Below are 17,841 nucleotides of genomic sequence, written 5' to 3'. Positions count from 1 at the left end.
TTTCTATTTTCTTATCACTGCTACCAATCGTATTAATACTGGTACGTACTAAAGAAAATTAAAAATAAAGAAAGCACGAGGTAATTAGAGTCAGGTTGGTCAAGTATTCATTAAGATTCTGAACTCTGCTACCCAAGCATAAAGCAAACTGTAGAAAGCTTTCGCAGAAGGCTGTATAGAACCTGAAGGGCCTTAAGACAACTTTGGAGTATATTATTTAGAAAAAAAGAGTTTAAAAGTATAAAACCAATAGAAGATCTAAATGTGTGAACACGATATAAGTTCCGCTGAGGATATGACATGATAAACACTTAGTTGTCTCCATACTTATGCTGCTTCCTAGGTAAGTTCCAGCTTTCAAGATGGTGCCTCTTAAATCTTAGTTTTCTTTGGGTTCAGAAATGTCTACATTTGGGATTAATTAATGGTACCAAAAAAGTTATATAAGGCTATTTATCAAAGTGATACTTATAATACAAAAAAACACACCTCTAAATGCCCCACATTAGGAAGTCAATTAAATAAGTTATGATGATGTTATATATGAAAAATACAGTATTCTTTAATTACTTATTACAGGGTTTCTCAACACTCAATACTATTGATATTTTGGATCAGATAATTTGTTGTGAGGGACTGTCCTGTGTATTGTACCAAAGATGTCTCCAGGCGTTACCAAATGTATTCTGGGGGGCAAAATTGCCGCAGTTGAGAATCACTGTCAAGTGGTATAAGTGGTATATTATGGTATATACCATAAGTGGTATAAGGAAATATCAGATAGTATTAAACAATAAAAGCAATATAGATAAAGCCCATGACTTAAAAAAAGTTAAAAAGATATAGTTGTACTCAAATATAAGATAAAGATCTCTATGGACAAAAGAAAAGCAACACGGAGAAATAAGTAGAGGCTAAAACCACTAGTGCACGCTAGGCACTGAGATCTGGAAGCAGGAATTAGCTAGAAGCGGCAGAGAAAATCATTGAGACAAGACCTAGACCAAACCATCCTCTGTCACAGTGAATGACTCTATGTTACCAAAATCTCTGAGAGAAAGGAGTCCTGAGCTGCCAATAAAAGACCAGTTCAAGAAAGGACCAAGGAGGAATTTTGGAAATGAAAAACTCAAAAATTTTAAGGTGGAGTAAATTCTTCTTCTTCTTCTTCTTCTTCTCCTTCTCCTTCTTCTTCTCCTTCTCCTTCTCCTTCTTCTTCTTCTCCTCCTCCTCCTTCTCCTCCTCCTTCTCCTTCTCCTTCTTTCTTCTTCTCCTTCTTTCTTCCTCCTCCTCCTCCTCCTTCTTTCTTCTTCTTCTTCTTTTTTCTGAGGAATATTGGCCCTGAGCTAATGTCTGTTGCCAATCCTTCTCTTTTTGCTGAGGAAGATTGGCCCTGGGCTAACATCTGTGCCCATCTTCCTCTACTTTGTATGTGGGACGCCTGCCACAGCATGGCTTGATAAGTGTTGCGTAGGCCCGTGCCTGGGATTGGAACCCAAGAACCCAGGGCCACTGAAGCGGAGCGTGCAAACTTAACCACTACACCCCCGGGCTGGCCCCTAAGATGGAGTAAACTCTTCTTTGAATATAAAGAATTAATGAAATGAAAGATAATACTGAGAAATTCACCCAATTACATAAAGAAATAAAAAATATGATAAAGAAATTATGAGACTTGGAAAAAATTAAGAGCTATAATGTAAAACTAATCAGTGTTCCAAAAGAGAGAATAGAGAAGTAGCAGAGAAACAATATTTAGAGATACAACCTAAGAAGGTTTTTACTATGAAAAAAATTTAAATTTACGTATAGTAAAATTCACTTGTGTGTGTGTGTGCAGTTGTATAAGTTTTGACAACTACAAAGAGTGCTTTATCACCATCACAATCAAGTTACAGAACATTTCCATCACCCCCCAAAATTTCCTCTTACTCCCTCTTAGCAGTTAAGCACTAACTGCTGGCAACCACTGATTATTTTCCATCTCTATTCTCCTTCCTTATACTTTTGCCTTTTCCAGAATTTCATATAAATGGAACATATAGCATATGGCGTTTTGAGTCTGGTTTTTTTCACTTAGCATAATGCATTTGAGATTCATCTGTGTTGTTGTGTGTATCAATAGTTTGTTTCTTTTTATTGCTGAGTAACATTCCATTTTATAGATGTACCCCAGTTTCCAATCTGGGATTGTTAGAAATAAGGCTACTATATACTTCAACACAGGTGTTTGAACATAAGTTTTTATTTCAGTAAGGTCATGTAGCAAGTATATATTTAAATTTATAAGAAACTGCCAAACTGCTTTCCAAAGTGGCTGTACCATCTTGCGTTCCCACCAGCAATATATCATAGTTCCAGCTGCTCTGTATCATCACCACCGCTTGGTATTGTCAGTATTATTTCAGCCATTTTACGTGCAGTGGTATCTCATTGTGGTTTTATTTTGCATTTCCTTAGTGAATAATGATGTTCAGCACCTTTCCACGTGCTTATTTGCTATCCGTATAACTTCTTCCGTGAAGTATTTGTTCAGATCTTTGCTGAATTTTCAGAATTCTTTATACTTTCTAGCTACAAATCCTTGGTCAGATATGTGATTTGGAAATATTTTCTCCCGGTCTATGGCTTGTCATTTCAATTCTCTTAACAGTGTCTTTCACAGAGCAAAACATTTTCATTTTAGTGATGTCCAATTTATCAATTTTTTTCTTTTATGGATTGTGCTATGGGTCCTATCCAAGCACTCTTTGCCTAACCCAGGTTTTATGTTTTAATTTATGATTCATTTTGAATTGATTTTTGCATGAGGTGTGAGGTATGGGTCAAGTTCTTTTTTTTTTTTTTTTGCGTATATGTATATCCAGTGGTTCCAATACCATTGTTGATAAGACTATCCTTTTTTCATTGAGTTGTCTTTGCACCCTTGTCAAAAATCACTTAGCTATTTTTATGTCAGTCTATTTCTGGACTCTCTATTCTGTCCCCTGGATGTATGTTGTCTACCCTTTCACCAATAACAACAATAATAATATCTAACATTTGTATAGCAAATACTATATGCCAGACACTGTTCAAAGTGCTTTATGTATGTTAACTCATTTAATTCTCACAACAACTCTATGAATTAAGTACTATTATTTCCCCGCTTTACAGATGAGGCAAAACGAGGCTAAGTAACTTGCTTAAAGGTATACAACTGGTAAATGAGGGAACAGTGGTAATTTAAAAACTGCTAATGTCCTTCCTTGTCTAGATTGGGTGAAGAATAGAGACACTGAATATCTTTAGATTTTATTAGAAAAAACATTTAAGTATGAATGCTAAATATTTAAGATTATCATAAAAGAGAATATCTAAATGGCCAATAAACATATGAAAACTTCATTAATAATCAGGGAAATGCAAATTAAACCACAATGAGATAACAACAACCCTAGATGCTTAAAATGAAAAAGACAGAAAATATCAAGTGTTGCCAAGAAGGCAGAGTAACCTGAATTCTCATTCACTGCTGGTGGGAATATAATTTTGTACAATACTGTGGAAAACTGTTTGGTACTATTATTAAACCTGAACATATGCATGCCCTACGACCCAGCAATTCTTAGACATATACTAAACTGAAGTGCATACATATGTTCACAAACATATGTTCTAGAATGTTTATAGCATCACTATTTGAGAGAGGCACAAATTGGAAACTGCCCAAATGTCCATCAATACTTGAATGGATAAATAAAAAAATTTGAATTGACTTAAGAAAAACTATTCTATAACAATGGGAAAGAACAGACTACAACTATGCACAACAAAATACATAAATTTCGTAAATAATGTTGGGCAAAAGAAAGCAGACATAAAGTTCAAACACAGACATAAGGGGGAGTTCAGGGATGCTGATAATGTTCTGTTTCTTGAACTGGGTGCTGGTTACACAGGTGTGTTCAGTGAAAATTCATCAAGCTTAACACTTATGACATTAATAAAGTAGATCTATATGTATCAGCATGAATAGAACTGAAAAACAATGTTCAGTGAAAAAGCAATTTCCATAAATTTATATTCAATTATTCCAATTACGTACTGATTCCATTTATGCACATTAAAAGAAAGCACAAAATAATACCATTTTTTTAAATGTTAATGTAATAGAAGTATTAAAATACACCAAATTCATGATAGTAGTTGTGTCTGGGGAGGAAATAAAGAGAATGGGACTATGGACGGAACATGAACTTAGACTTTATCTGTAATGTTTTACTTCTTTAAAAAATTAAAGATCTGAAGCTTATATGACCCAAAAATATTTATTTAGTAGGAGATTCCATGAGTGTTTGTTATTCTTTGTCCTTTTCTTTTTTCTTTTCACTTCTCTGGTTTTCTCTTAAATATTTAAAAAAAATATTAAAAAAAAATAAAAACAATATGATCTCAATTTTGTAAAAAAAAGAAAAAGGGAGAAACATATTTGTATAAGGAAAATAATCAACATTTAGTTATTCCTGGGGTAAGGGTTTATAGTTATAATTGCCACTCCAAACCTTTCTGTATATTCAAATTTTCTACTGTAAGTATTTTAGAAAAATCAGGGAAAATAATTTTGAAGATTCATATGTAATTCCTGACTTCCTTACTTAGATGCTCTAAGTCTCCTTGTAGCACCTTCTCTCTTGTTATTACTGTGCTTATAGCCCACTTAGCTTTCTCCTCCTGAAGATCTCTGTCCTCCTCACTATCTCTTTTTAAATTCTCTTGTTAGGGAAGAAAATAGGTGTGATTAGTACACCATTTCAGTCCCTGGTTTAAATGGGGCCATTTACATCTCAGGGGAATTCCAATAAGGTATGAAGAATCTGAAAGTTTCCAAACCACTTTACCAAGAGAAAAACAAATTACATATTTGCTAATACCTTCAACAAGACACACTTCCTCTCTAAATCAAACTGTAAAATGAAAAGGCTTGACTCTGTGATCATTAAGATCCCCTCTCACTTTGAAGGTTTAGTCAATATAATTATAAAGAAACATTATATACAAAGGTAGTATTTTTACTTTCTTGATTCTGCCCTTAAGTATCCTAAGTAATGACTCCTTGCTTTCAACAGTCACTCTATCATTTCACCCTGTTTCTTTGTCCTTAATAATTACTATCATAAATAACCTTCTTTACTTATTGGTTTATTGTCTATTCTCTGTCTTCCTATACTGGAAGATAAGTCTTTTTCACTGTGATATTCTCAGAGTTTAGGATAATGATTGGTTACTCAAGAAATGATTGACTATTCAATGAATGAATGATAGGCACTGTGCTACACACTAGTATTACAAAAATGAATAATACAAGTATGTTGGTGAGTAGGTAGGTCATACATGCAAAAAGGAATAAATGCAATTAAAAATTATCATAGGTTTTATAATGAAAGAAATAAATACAAAATACAGACATAGGAAGATCTACAGAAAGATAGGAGGAAGTTAAAAAAAAAAAGGGTCCATAGTTTATTTAAACATTATCTGAGACTTTCTATTGCCAAACCCTTGCCAAGAATTAGTAATTCAAAGATAGTTAACATGTGACCATGGAGTTCACAGTCTGGAGGGGACAAGACATTTAAACTTATATGTTCATTAAAATATTCTAAGTGTTATGATAATGACTGGTTGACAGTGCTAAGACAACAGAGGCAGTTTGACCAGTGCAAGAACAGTTTCCTAGAGATAACACCTGAGTTGAATCTTACAGAATGAGTAAGAGATAGCTAGCCAAAGAGAGCACGTCCTAAACCAGGTAATGACTCTTTCATCTTAAACAAAACTCTCTCTCTACCCATAGCACCCTCCAGCTTACAGTTGATCCTTTCCTTACCACTTGAAGCCAAAACTCTTAAAATGAGAATGTCTGCTTCTTCATAACTTCTATTTATGAGCTCATTAATAACTTTATTAACACTAAATTGAAAGGTCATTATTGACCATTCTCTCTCTCTTGCCTTGGCATCTGTAAACTAAATTCACTTGGTTTTCCTCCCATTTCTCTGTCTATACCTTTATTGCCTTTGTAGGTCCCTCTTCCTCAGTCCATCTATCCTTTAACATATCTATCTATATTTATATATAGATATAGATATGTCCTTTATATGTATATATCTATATAGCTATAGCTATAGATGTATATCTATATACATATCTATATATTATACATAGAGCTATCCTATATATCTATATAAAGGATATATCTATATAGATATATCCTTTAACATATCTAGCTAGATCTATCTATATATCCTTTAACATATCTATAGACAGATAGGTATAGATATAGATATATGAAGTATATAGATAGATATAGATATATATGTTACCTATATACATCTATATCTTTAAGCAGAATTACTAGGTATTTGTGCCAGGAGTATTTCAGATTATTTTTTGCAATGCTTCTAGAACTACAAGTCCTGGTTTATTTTTTGAGTATTCATTCATAAATTACCTGTTTATTATACTCTTTTAAGGTTTTGCCAGATTTCAGTCTCAGGTTTACTCCGATTCAACAAACATCTATTGAACACCAAATATGTATGAGATACTGTTTGAAGCACCAAGTGAGGGATAAAAAGCCACTTACTTAAATAAGAATAAATCCTTGCTCTGAAGGTTTAAAAATCTATAATGAAGTATAAGCAGGGCTCACATGCAACCCTATAAAAAGTTGACCATACTGATTTTTTATAGTTGGTACCTGCTCTGATTGGATAAAAGACTAACTAGATCTGTGAACTTGGAAGTTACTCATGTTGGTTGGATTTTAATGTTCTTAGTTGAAAAATATCTATCTCACAGAATTAAAGTAAGGAATAAATGAGATAATGTTGCAAGGAATTAATAACATAATAAATGAGAGAACATCTCAAATTTAACATGCATATATCAAGCCATAAAGCAAGATTTAACAAGTTTTATAGAATCATTATTATATATACCACATTCTCTGATAATGATACAATTGATTTTGAAATTAATAACCTAACATATACCCTAAGAAAAATTCCCATACTTGGAGAAATTCAAAATCACACTGTAAATAACTCATGTATTAAAGAAGAAATCAATGCAAATTTGAAAATACATAGAACTAACCGATAATGAAAGCATTATGTATAAACAGTTGCAGCAACAAAGCTGGAGCTAAATTCAAGGGAAATGTACGGCCCGAAATACATGTATTAGAAAAGAAAGCTGAAAAATTATGAGCTTAGCATCCGAATTACAAGTTGAAAAAAGATCAGCAAAATAAGCCCAAATAATGTAGAGGAAGGAAATAAAGAACAGAAATTAATGAAATAAAAATTAAGATTTTTGGCAAATACTAATAAGACTGACAAATCTCTAGTAAGATTAACCAAACAAAAAAAAAGGCATAATTAAGCAATATTAAAAATGAATAAAAAACATAATCATAGTTAAAGTAGAAATTAAAATAAGAAAATACTTTCAACAAATTTATTCTAATATATTTTAAAACATACTAAATTATATATACCTAAAAAGTGACTTACAAAATGTGACTCAAGAAGTAATAGAAAACCTAAATGAACATGTATCCATTAAAGTGAATTAGCAGTTACAACATTTCTCCCAAAGAAAACAGCAGTTCCTAATAACTTTACAATTTCTACTGTATACCCATGATTCAAGTATTTTTTATCTTATAGAAGCTCTTCTAGAGAATAGATAGAGATTGCTGGCTATTTGTCCAAATACATTTTCCTCTTCTTCCCAGGCAACAAGCTAAACTGACTATATGTTCCAGTTTCCCATACCATTAGGTGAAGCCATATGACTGAGTTCTAACCAATGGAATTTGAGTAGAAGTGATGTCATAAAAAACCTCCCAAGCACCTTGCTCCATGTTCTTTCTCCCTCTAAGCTGACTGGGATGGAGATGATCCCCAGGGAACTTCAGAAGCCATGTGTCATCATGGATCTAATTTACATTGACAGAACATTCAACCCGAATAAGATGAAAACACAACATGTCAGGATTTGTGGGATGTCACTAAAGCAGTACTTAGGGGAAAATCTATACCCAAAAAACTGAAATATTAGAAAAAAATGTGTGAATAACCTTAAAAACTATAATAAGTAGAGAAAATTAAGCCCAAAGTAAACAGAAGAAAAAAATATTAAAAGCCAAAGTGAAAACCAATGAAACAGAAAACAGAAGAACAACAGAGAAAATCAATGAAACCAAAAGCTGGTTCTTTAAGATATATCAGATTGAGACACTTCTAGCTAGACTGATCAATAAAAAGAAAAAAAGCACAATTACCAATATCAGAAATGACAGAGGTGACATCACTACAGATTCTACAGATATTAAAAGAATAATAAGACAATGTTATGAACAACTTTATGCAAATAAATTTAACAACTTAGATGAAATGGAAAAATTCCTTAAAAGACATATGTTTCCAAAGCTCATTAGAGAAGAAAAAACATAAATAGACCCATATCTATTTAAAAAATTGATACTGTAGTTAAAATTCTCCCTACAAAGAAAACTCCATGCCCAAGTGGCTTCACTGGTAAATTCTACCAAACATTTAAGGAAAAAATACTACTTCTATACAATGCTTCCAAAAATTTGAAGACAAGAGAATACTTTTCAATTCATCCTATGAGGCTGACATTACTCTGATACCAAAACCAGACCAAAAGAAAAAAAAAGAGAGACAGAGAAAAGAAATTACAAATTGAAATTATAAATCCATCATGAATATAGATACAAAAATTTTAAACAATATTTTAGCAAATTAAATCCAAAATTATATTGAAAGGACATCATGACCAAGTAGGATTTATCCCAAGAATACAGCATTGCTTTAGCATTAAAAATCCAATTGACGCAATCCACCATATTAACAAGTTAGAATAGAAAATCCATATGATCAATATGGATCTATGTCAATAGACATGAAAAAATTTGACAAGATCCAACATCCATTCCTGATTTTAAAAAAACTCTCAGCAAACTAAGGTAGAAGGGAACCTCTCTCCTGGTTATCAGGTTCCTCAACCTTATAAAGGTCATTTACAATAAAAAAACCAGACTTAATTGTGAAAGCTGAATGCTTTCCTCCTAAAATCAGGAACAATACAGGGACATCTGCTCTCACAATTTCTTTCTTTTTTTTTTTTTTAATTTTTATTTATTTATTTTTTTCCCCCAAAGCCCCAGTAGATAGTTGTATGTCATAGTGGCACAGCCTTCTAGTTGCTGTATGTGGGACGCGGCCTCAGCATGGCCGGAGAAGCGGTGCGTCGGTGCACTCCCGGGATCCGAACCCGGGCCGCCAGCAGCGGAGCGCGCGCACTTAACTGCTAAGCCACGGGGCTGATCCCTGACAATTTCTATTCAATGCTGCACTGAAGGTTCTAGCCAGTGCAGCCAGACATGAAAAAGAAATAAAAGGTATCTAGATTAAAAAGGAAAAATAAGTGTTTATATTCTCCTGTTATGATTTGAATGATTTTGTGCCCCCAAATTAATATGTTGAAATCCTAATGTCCAGTGTGATGGTATTAGGAGGTGGGGCCTTCGGGTGGTGCTTAGGATGTGAGCGTGGAGCTCTTATGAACGGGATTAGTGTTCTTATGTAAAGGATCCTACAGAGCTCCCTAGCCCCTTCCGCCATGTGAGGACACAGCAAGAAGGAAGAAGAGGGCTCTCACCAGGCACAAAACTTGACCACATGGGCACTCTGATCTCAGACTTCCAGCCTCCAGAACTGTGAGAAACAAATTTCTGTTGTTCATAAGCCACCAAGTTTGTGGTACTTTGTTATAGCAGCTTGAATAGACTAAGACACACAAAGAACATGATCATCTATGTAGAAAATCCTATGGAATTTTAAATAAACTAGTAGAACAATTAAGTGAGTTTAACAAGATTGCAGGAAACAACATCGATATACAAAAATCAGTTGTCTTCTGAAACTGTAAAACTCCTAGAAGAATACAAGAAAAAAAGTTTCATGACATTAGTCTTGGCAATTATTTCATGACTATGACACCAAAAGCACAGGCAACACAAGCAAAAAGAGACAAGTGAGGCTATATCAAACTAAAAAGTTTCTGCACAGCAAAGGAAATAATCAACAGAGTGAAAAGGCAACATACAAAATGGGAAAAAATATTTGCAAACGATAGGAGTTAATTTCCAAAACATAAAAGCTACAACCCAATAGCAAAAAAGACTAACAACCCAATTAAAAAATGCGATAAAGACTTGAATAGACATTTCTCCAAAGAAGACGTACAAATGGCCAACAGGCATATGAAATAACGTTCAACATCACTAAACATTAGGGAAATGCAAGTCAAAACCACAATGAGATATCACCTCATACCCGTTAGGATGGCTATTTTCCAATAAAACAAAAGTCAATAAGAGTTGGCGAGGATGTGGAGAAATTGAAATTCTTGTGCACTATTGGTGGGAATGCAAAATGGTGCAGCTGCTCATGAAAAACAGTATGGAGATTCCTCAAAAAATTAAAATTAGAATTACCATATGATCCAGTAATTACACTTATGAATATTTATCCACAAGAATTGAAAACAAAATCTTGAAGAGATATTAGCACTCCAATGTTCATTACAGCACTATTCACAATAGCTAAGATGTGGAAAAAACCCAAAAGTGCATCAGTGGATGAATGGATAAAGAAAATGTGGTCTATACCATGGAACATTATTCAGCCTTAAAAAAGAAAGAAATCCTGCAATATATGACAACATGGATGAATCCGGAGGACATTTTACTAAGTGAAATAAGCTGGTCACCTTGGGACAAATACTGAGTGATTCCACTTATATGAGATATCTAAAATAGTCAGACTCATAGAATCAGAGTAGAATGGTGGTTGCCAGGAGTTGGGAGAAGGAGGAAAATGGAGAATTGCTAATCAATGGGCATAAAGTCTTAACTACCCAAGATGAATAAGTTCTAGAGATCTATACAACATTGTGTCTATAGTTAACAGTACTATATTATACACTTAAAAATTTGTTAAGACGGTAGATCTCATGTTGTGTTTTTATCACAATAAAATAAAAATTTTTTAAAATCAAACAAAAGAAAAAAATCATCTTTCTATATTCTATCAAAAACAGTCGGAAATTGAAATGTTTAAAAATTACAATTTGCAACAGCATAAAAAATATTAAATACTTAGGAGTAAACCTGATAAAAGACATGAAAGGCCGGTGTGAAAGGCCAGTACATTGGCAACTACAAAATATTGCTGAGAGAAATTAAGGAAGACCTAAATAAATAGAGAGATATACTTTGCTCATGGACTGAAAGACATGGTACAGTTTTGATGTCAACTCTCCCTAAATTGATCTATAGTTTCAATGCAACCCCAATCAAAATCCTAGCAAGCTTTCTTTTAGAAATTGAGAAGCTGATTCTAAAATTCATATGGAATTGCAAAGGACCAAGAATAGCCAAAACATCTCTGAAAAAAGAAGAAAAATTTGGAGGGATAACTACTTGATTTCAATAATTATTATAAGGTTACAGTAATCAAAACAGCATGGTATTGGTTAAAGACAGACAAATAGAAAAATGGAACAGAATAGAGTCCAGAAATAAACCCATACATAAGAGGACAACTGCGTTTTGACAAAGTGTCTAAGGCAATGCAATAGTGCAGGATAATTAGATAACCATATGCAAAAGATGAACTTGGCTCTATACCTCCCAAGATACCTCCCACAAATTTTAACTCAAAATTGATAAAAAAAACTAAAGGTACCTGGAACTATAAAACTTCTAGAAGAAAATATAGGAGAAAAATCTTTGTGACATTGGGCCAGGCAAAGATTTCTTAGATATGACACCAAAAGCACAATCTATGAAAAAATAGATGGTCAAATGAAATTTTAAAACTTCTCTTCTTCAAAAGGCACTACTAAGAAAGAAAATCAAAAGACAAGCCACAGACTGGGAGAAAATCTTAGAAAGCATATATCTAATCGAGGAATTGTGTCCAGATTATATAAAGAACTCTCAAAACTCAACAATAAGAAAACAAACAACCCAATTAAAAATCAGCAAATGATATGAGCAGATCCTTCACCAAACAAGATATATGTATGACAAGCAAGCACATGAAAAGATTCTTCACATCATTAGGCATTAGAGAAAGGCAAATTAAAATCACAGTGAGATACCACTACATACCCATTAGCATGGCTAAAATTAAAAAAATTGACCATACCAAAGTTTGGCAAGGATGGGGAGGAATTGGAACTCTCATACTTTGCTGGTGAGAAAGTACAATGGTACAATCACTTTGGAAAATAGTTTGACAGTTTCATGAAAAGGTAAACATATATCTACCATGTGATCCAGCCATTTATTCCTACATATTAATCCAAGAGAAAAGGAAATATATGTCCATACAATTTTCATAGCTTTATTATGTCCACCAATAGATAAATGGGTAACTAAATTGTAGTATATTCATACAATGGAATACTCTCAGCAATAAAGAGAAATAAGCTATTGATACACACAACAACATGGATAAATTTAAAAATAATTCTGCTGAGTGAAAGAAGCCAAAAAGAAAAGAAAAAAAAAAAGACTACATACTATATGATCCCATTTATATAAAACTCTAGAAAATGCAAACTAATCAATAGTGACAGAAAGCATATGAGTGGTTACTTGGAGATGGGGGACAGGGAAGGGTGGGAAGGATGGATTACAAAAGGACACGCAAAAACTTTTGGAGGTGATGAATATGCTCATTATCTTGATTGTGGTGATGTATATGTATACGTACGTTAAAACTTTGTCAAAAGTGTCAAAAATATGTATTTCAATTATTTCTCAATAAAGCAGTTTTAAAAAGTAAAAAATTCAATTATAATATTTTTTTTTTTAAAGATTTTATTTATTTATTTTTCCCCCCAAAGCCCCAGCAGACAGTTGCATGTCACAGCTGCACATCCCTCTAGTCGCTGCATGTGGGACAGGGCCCCAGCATGGCCAGAGAAGCGGTGCGTAGGTGCGCACCCGGGATCCGAACCCGGGCCGCCAGCAGCGGAGCGCGCGCACTTAACCACTAAGCCACGGGGCCGGCCCTCAATTATAATATTTTTAAAGAAGAAATGGAAAAGAGAAAAATTTGAAGACAATGGAAATGAAATAAAACACTACACGTTAAAAAATAAATAAGTAGAAGAGTCTCTGGGAGCTTTTTTGTTTTCAGAACCATTTAAATTCTGCAATGAGAGAGGGATCTAAAACCTTGCTAAAGTAATTATAGTCAATTCTCATTATTTACAGATTCTGTATTTGTGAATTCACCTAATCATTAAAATTTATTTGTAACTACCAAATCAATACTCACAGTGCTTTCGTAGTCATTTACAGACATACATATGGGCAGAGTGGTGAAAAACTTGTCAACGTGTGTGTTTTCAGCTGAGGTCAAATAGGGTGACATTCTGCCTTCTTGATGTAGCTCTCATACTGTAAACAATTGCCCTTTTTATGATCTATTTAGTGCCGTGGTTTCTGCATTTTTGTGCTTTTTCCTGGTGATTTCACTGTTTAAAATGGTCCCCAAGCATAATGCAGAATACCCATATAGTGTCCTAAGCGCAAGAAGGCTGTGATGTGCCTTACAGAGGAAATATGTTAGGTAAGCTTCATTCACCTATGAGTTATGGTGCTGCTGTTGGCTGTGAGTTCAATGTTAATGAATCAACACAATACTATATAAAGTGTCTTTAAACAAAAACACACATAAAACAAGATTAGGTATTGACTGATTGATGAAAATGTTATAATCACAGACTTGCAGGAACATAACCCTATATTTTCCCCTAGGAGCAATGGTTCAGTACTTGTTAATTCAGTATTCACAGCAACTTTACAGAACATAACTACCATGAATAATGAGAATTTTTATTTTCAATGAACTATGGATCTAGGTCCTACAATCTAATAGCTTATATGGATGGTCAGAGGCTTTAGAAACAATTATTTCTCTGATGAGTTCTGCTCTGCCTATATTATTTATTTATTTTCTCCCCAAAGCTCCAGTGCATAGTTGTATATTCCAGTTGTAAGTCCTTCTAGTTCTTCTATGTGAGCCGCCACCACAGCGTGGCAACTGACAGACAAGTGGTGTGGTTCTGCAACCGGGAACCAATCCCGGGCTGCTAAAGCAGTGAAAGCACCAAACTTTAACCACTAGGCGATCAGGACTGGCTCATGCTCTGCCTATATTTATTTAAGTAAATTAAATCCAATGAATCATGCAGATTTTTAGTCACTTATTCTCCACTGCAGATATTCTAATCTTTCTCCTTTTTTTCTCAAGTTTTCAACCCCATCTACAACAATCCTTAATTTGATATGACCTCTGTCCATTTCATGCTTTACAGCATGAATTTCCTCCCACTTATAAACATTTTTAAATGTTATAAACCTTATAGCTACAGAAATTGCATAAAATTCCAACCATATATAAAATAAGGTAATCCAACCTTTCTTCTTAAATTTATTTTTAAGTAACTTAGGTCAGCTTTTGCATGAACTGACAAGAAACATTACTGTATTTTCTATAAGATTTTTATTGGGGGTGCATTTTGCCATATCACCAAATAGTCTCTAAATGAAATTCTACATGAGAAATTAAATTTTTTTCAAAGGCAACAAAAGCAAAAATAAATAAGTGGGACTACATCAATCAACAAAGCTTCTGCACAGCAAAGGAAACCATTAACAAAATGAAAAGGCAACCTAATGAATGGGAGAAAATATTTGCAAATCACATATCTGATAAGGAGTTAATATCCAAAATATATAAAGAACATGTACAACTCAATAGCAAAAAAATAAACAATCCAATTAAAGAATGGGCAGAGAATATAAACAGACATTTTTCCAAAGAAGATATACAGATGGCCAAGTACAGGAAAAGATGCTCAACATCACTAATCATCAAGGCAATGCAAATCAAAACCACAATGAGATATCACCTCACACCTGTTAGAATGGTTATTATCAAAAAGACAGAAAACAACGTGTTGGCGAGGATGTGGAGAAAAGGAACTCTTGTGCACTATTGGTGGGAATGTAAATTGGTACAGCCACAGTGGGAAACAGTATGGAGATTCCTCAAAAAATTAAAAATAGATCTGCCACATGATCCACCAATTCCACTTCTGGGTGTTTATCCAAAGGAAATGAAAACACTAACTTGAAATGATATCTGCACCTTCATGTTCATTGCAGTATTATTTACAATAGCCAAGACATGGAAGCAACCTAAGTGTCCATCAATGAATGAATAGATAAAGAAAATGTGGTATATATATATACAACGCAATATTATTTGGTCATAAAAAAGAAGGATATCTTGCCATTTGTAAGAACATGGCTGGACCTTTAGGACATTATGCTACGTGAGTTAAGTCAGACAGAGAAAGACAAGTACCATATAATCTCACTTATATGTGGAACCTAAAAAAAAAAACTGAATTCATAGATAAAGAGAACAGAATGGTAGCTGCCAGAGGCAGGGGGTGGGTGAAATGGGTGAAGGTAGTCAAAAGGCACAAACTTTCAGTTATAAAATAAATGAGTCCTAGGGATGTAACGTACAGCATGGTGACTACAGTTAATAATACTGTATTGTATATCTGAAAGTTGCTAAGAGAGTACATCTTTAAAGTTCTTATCACAAGAAAAAAACATTGTAACTGAAAAAATTTTTTTCTTTTTGTCAAGGAGAACAGTGTAGTTGACCATGTTTCCTTTTACATTTTGGCTTCTAGGAAGCTCAGAGGTAAATTTTAGGTTAAATATAGTTAATATGTAGATTTTCTATTTAAAAAATACTTTGCCAATCCTGAATCTTTACTCCTTATTTCTATTATTTTATTGAATGTGTTCTTGCTATAAGACTTTGTTGTAAGTTGTGTTGCATTCTTGACATGAAGACCAGTATATGATGTACAGCTAATGTCCTAGCCTTACCATCACAAACTAGAAAGAACAGTTTAATATCAAGTATGCCAAAATCAATATTTCTACTTATGGAAAATGCTTTCCATTTTCAAATGGATAATACTAACTAATTTCATTTGTTATATCTGTGTTTTCAATTATTGTGGATAAATTTACAGGTAACTATCTGGAAGGGTCTATCCAGACATAATATTAAAAATCAGATAGGCAGAAATTATAAGCAAGTCCTTAATGATTGATGCCAAATTGTGACAAGAATTCTTTCAAAAAAAAGAAGTTCAAGCCAAAATAATCTATACCATGTTTAATAACAAAAAACAGTAATAAATAAATAAAAAATACTAAATAGAAACTCCTTGATATTTAAATACAGAAGGAAATGTCGTCGTCGTTGCAGATACTTTTGGGACTCATCTATTTTTGAGGACGGGCTAGCCCTAGTGGAAAAGGTACTGGACTTCAAAGCAGAAGCTCTGAGTTGAATTCTGTTTCTGCCTCTTGACATCTACCTCAGGGAGTTTTGGAATGATTAAATTAGCTAATAAATGAAAAACATATTAAGAGCTGGAAAAAGTTATCAAATATGTTATTAATCTGGTGAGAGTAAAAGTTAACCTCCTTAATTTTCAAAACAGATCATCTACTTTATTACTTATATGTCTACCATATAATACATTGATTTTCCTTCAATAAGTAATAAATGACTTTGTATCAGATAGTTATCTTGAACTGATTGCTATCTAGCTTCTCACAAAGTCAGTGCAGACAAATGAAATTTGAAATAGTAAGGATATAACAACCAAGTAATACCTGTATTAAGTGACACTACTAGAAAATATACCTAAGCCACAATAGATTAGCATTTATACAGAATTGCCTTTAATATAATGTTATATTTTAATATTACATCTTTATATTTTAGCAGGGATATAATAAAGAAAAGATTGTGTGGGGAATAATCATCTAAACATTAACTATATTACCCATCATATAATTCTAAGTGTCCCTTATATAAGGATTCTGTGACAAACTTTAGAATTCAATATCAAGAAACATTCTTTTTAGACCAACAGACAATGTGCTCATTTGTCAGGTAATAATATACACCTAGTGTTTCTTCCCCTTGAATATCAGAAAGTTCAAACTAAAATTCATCCTTGATTATGGGAATTACGTTAACTCAAATTTTAAAATTATGACTTTTCTATTTATCCTTCTAGCGTTCATCTTTCATATCTTTATCAGTTCTATTACATGTGACTTTTACTGAAAGCTACTTTAAATCCTTTCTTAAAGTAAGAAAGGTACACATTTTAAAACCTCTCTGGAACTTGGTTATTACTTCAAAGAAAAGGGCTACATATTATTCAGTTTTGTGTCCCTTGACACTTTTAAATTTATCCTTAAATTTTGCTTGCAGCATAGCACATAGTAGGGATTTAACTATGAATGGTTCATACTACCATTCAAAGATCCGCTACACGATGGGAGTAGAATTCATTAATTCCACAATTATTTCCTGAGCACCTGACAAGATGTGCCAGACACTGTGCTGAAGCCAGTGACACTGTGATTCTGAGACTCATATTTTAGGAGGAGGGGACAAATAATAAACACATAAACAAATAAAATACTATCAGAGAGTGATAAAAGTCTTGAAGAAATCAGCTATTAACTAAGTGAAAGTTGGAAAGGATGCCTCAAGATAATGTGTATTTTCATACTATCATCCATAGAAAGATCAGAATTGTCAATTTGAAAGGGATACTGCCTATATTTGT

At 33.3% G+C, this 17,841-nt stretch overlaps 1 protein-coding gene and 1 long non-coding RNA gene across 2 annotated transcripts in view; both read right to left on the bottom strand.

Moving 5' to 3' along the window:
• C13H1orf185 (chromosome 13 C1orf185 homolog) overlaps window positions 1-7,826 on the bottom strand; it is a 31,161-nt gene extending 23,335 nt beyond the window's left edge. The window contains 2 exon segments of the mRNA XM_058552372.1: window positions 7,765-7,804; window positions 7,806-7,826. Of these exon segments, the coding sequence (XP_058408355.1) occupies window positions 7,765-7,804; window positions 7,806-7,826 (61 nt within the window).
• The window catches only part of LOC131412610 (uncharacterized), a 243,611-nt gene that overhangs the window by 43,605 nt on the left and 182,165 nt on the right, over window positions 1-17,841 (bottom strand). The window lies entirely within an intron of this gene.

This window comes from Diceros bicornis, chromosome 13 (genome assembly GCF_020826845.1).
Source record: "Diceros bicornis minor isolate mBicDic1 chromosome 13, mDicBic1.mat.cur, whole genome shotgun sequence".
In the NCBI taxonomy this organism is placed as follows: Eukaryota; Metazoa; Chordata; class Mammalia; order Perissodactyla; family Rhinocerotidae; genus Diceros; species Diceros bicornis.
Note: the sequence above shows the minus strand (reverse complement) of the source record. Positions and strands in the feature narration are given on the sequence as shown.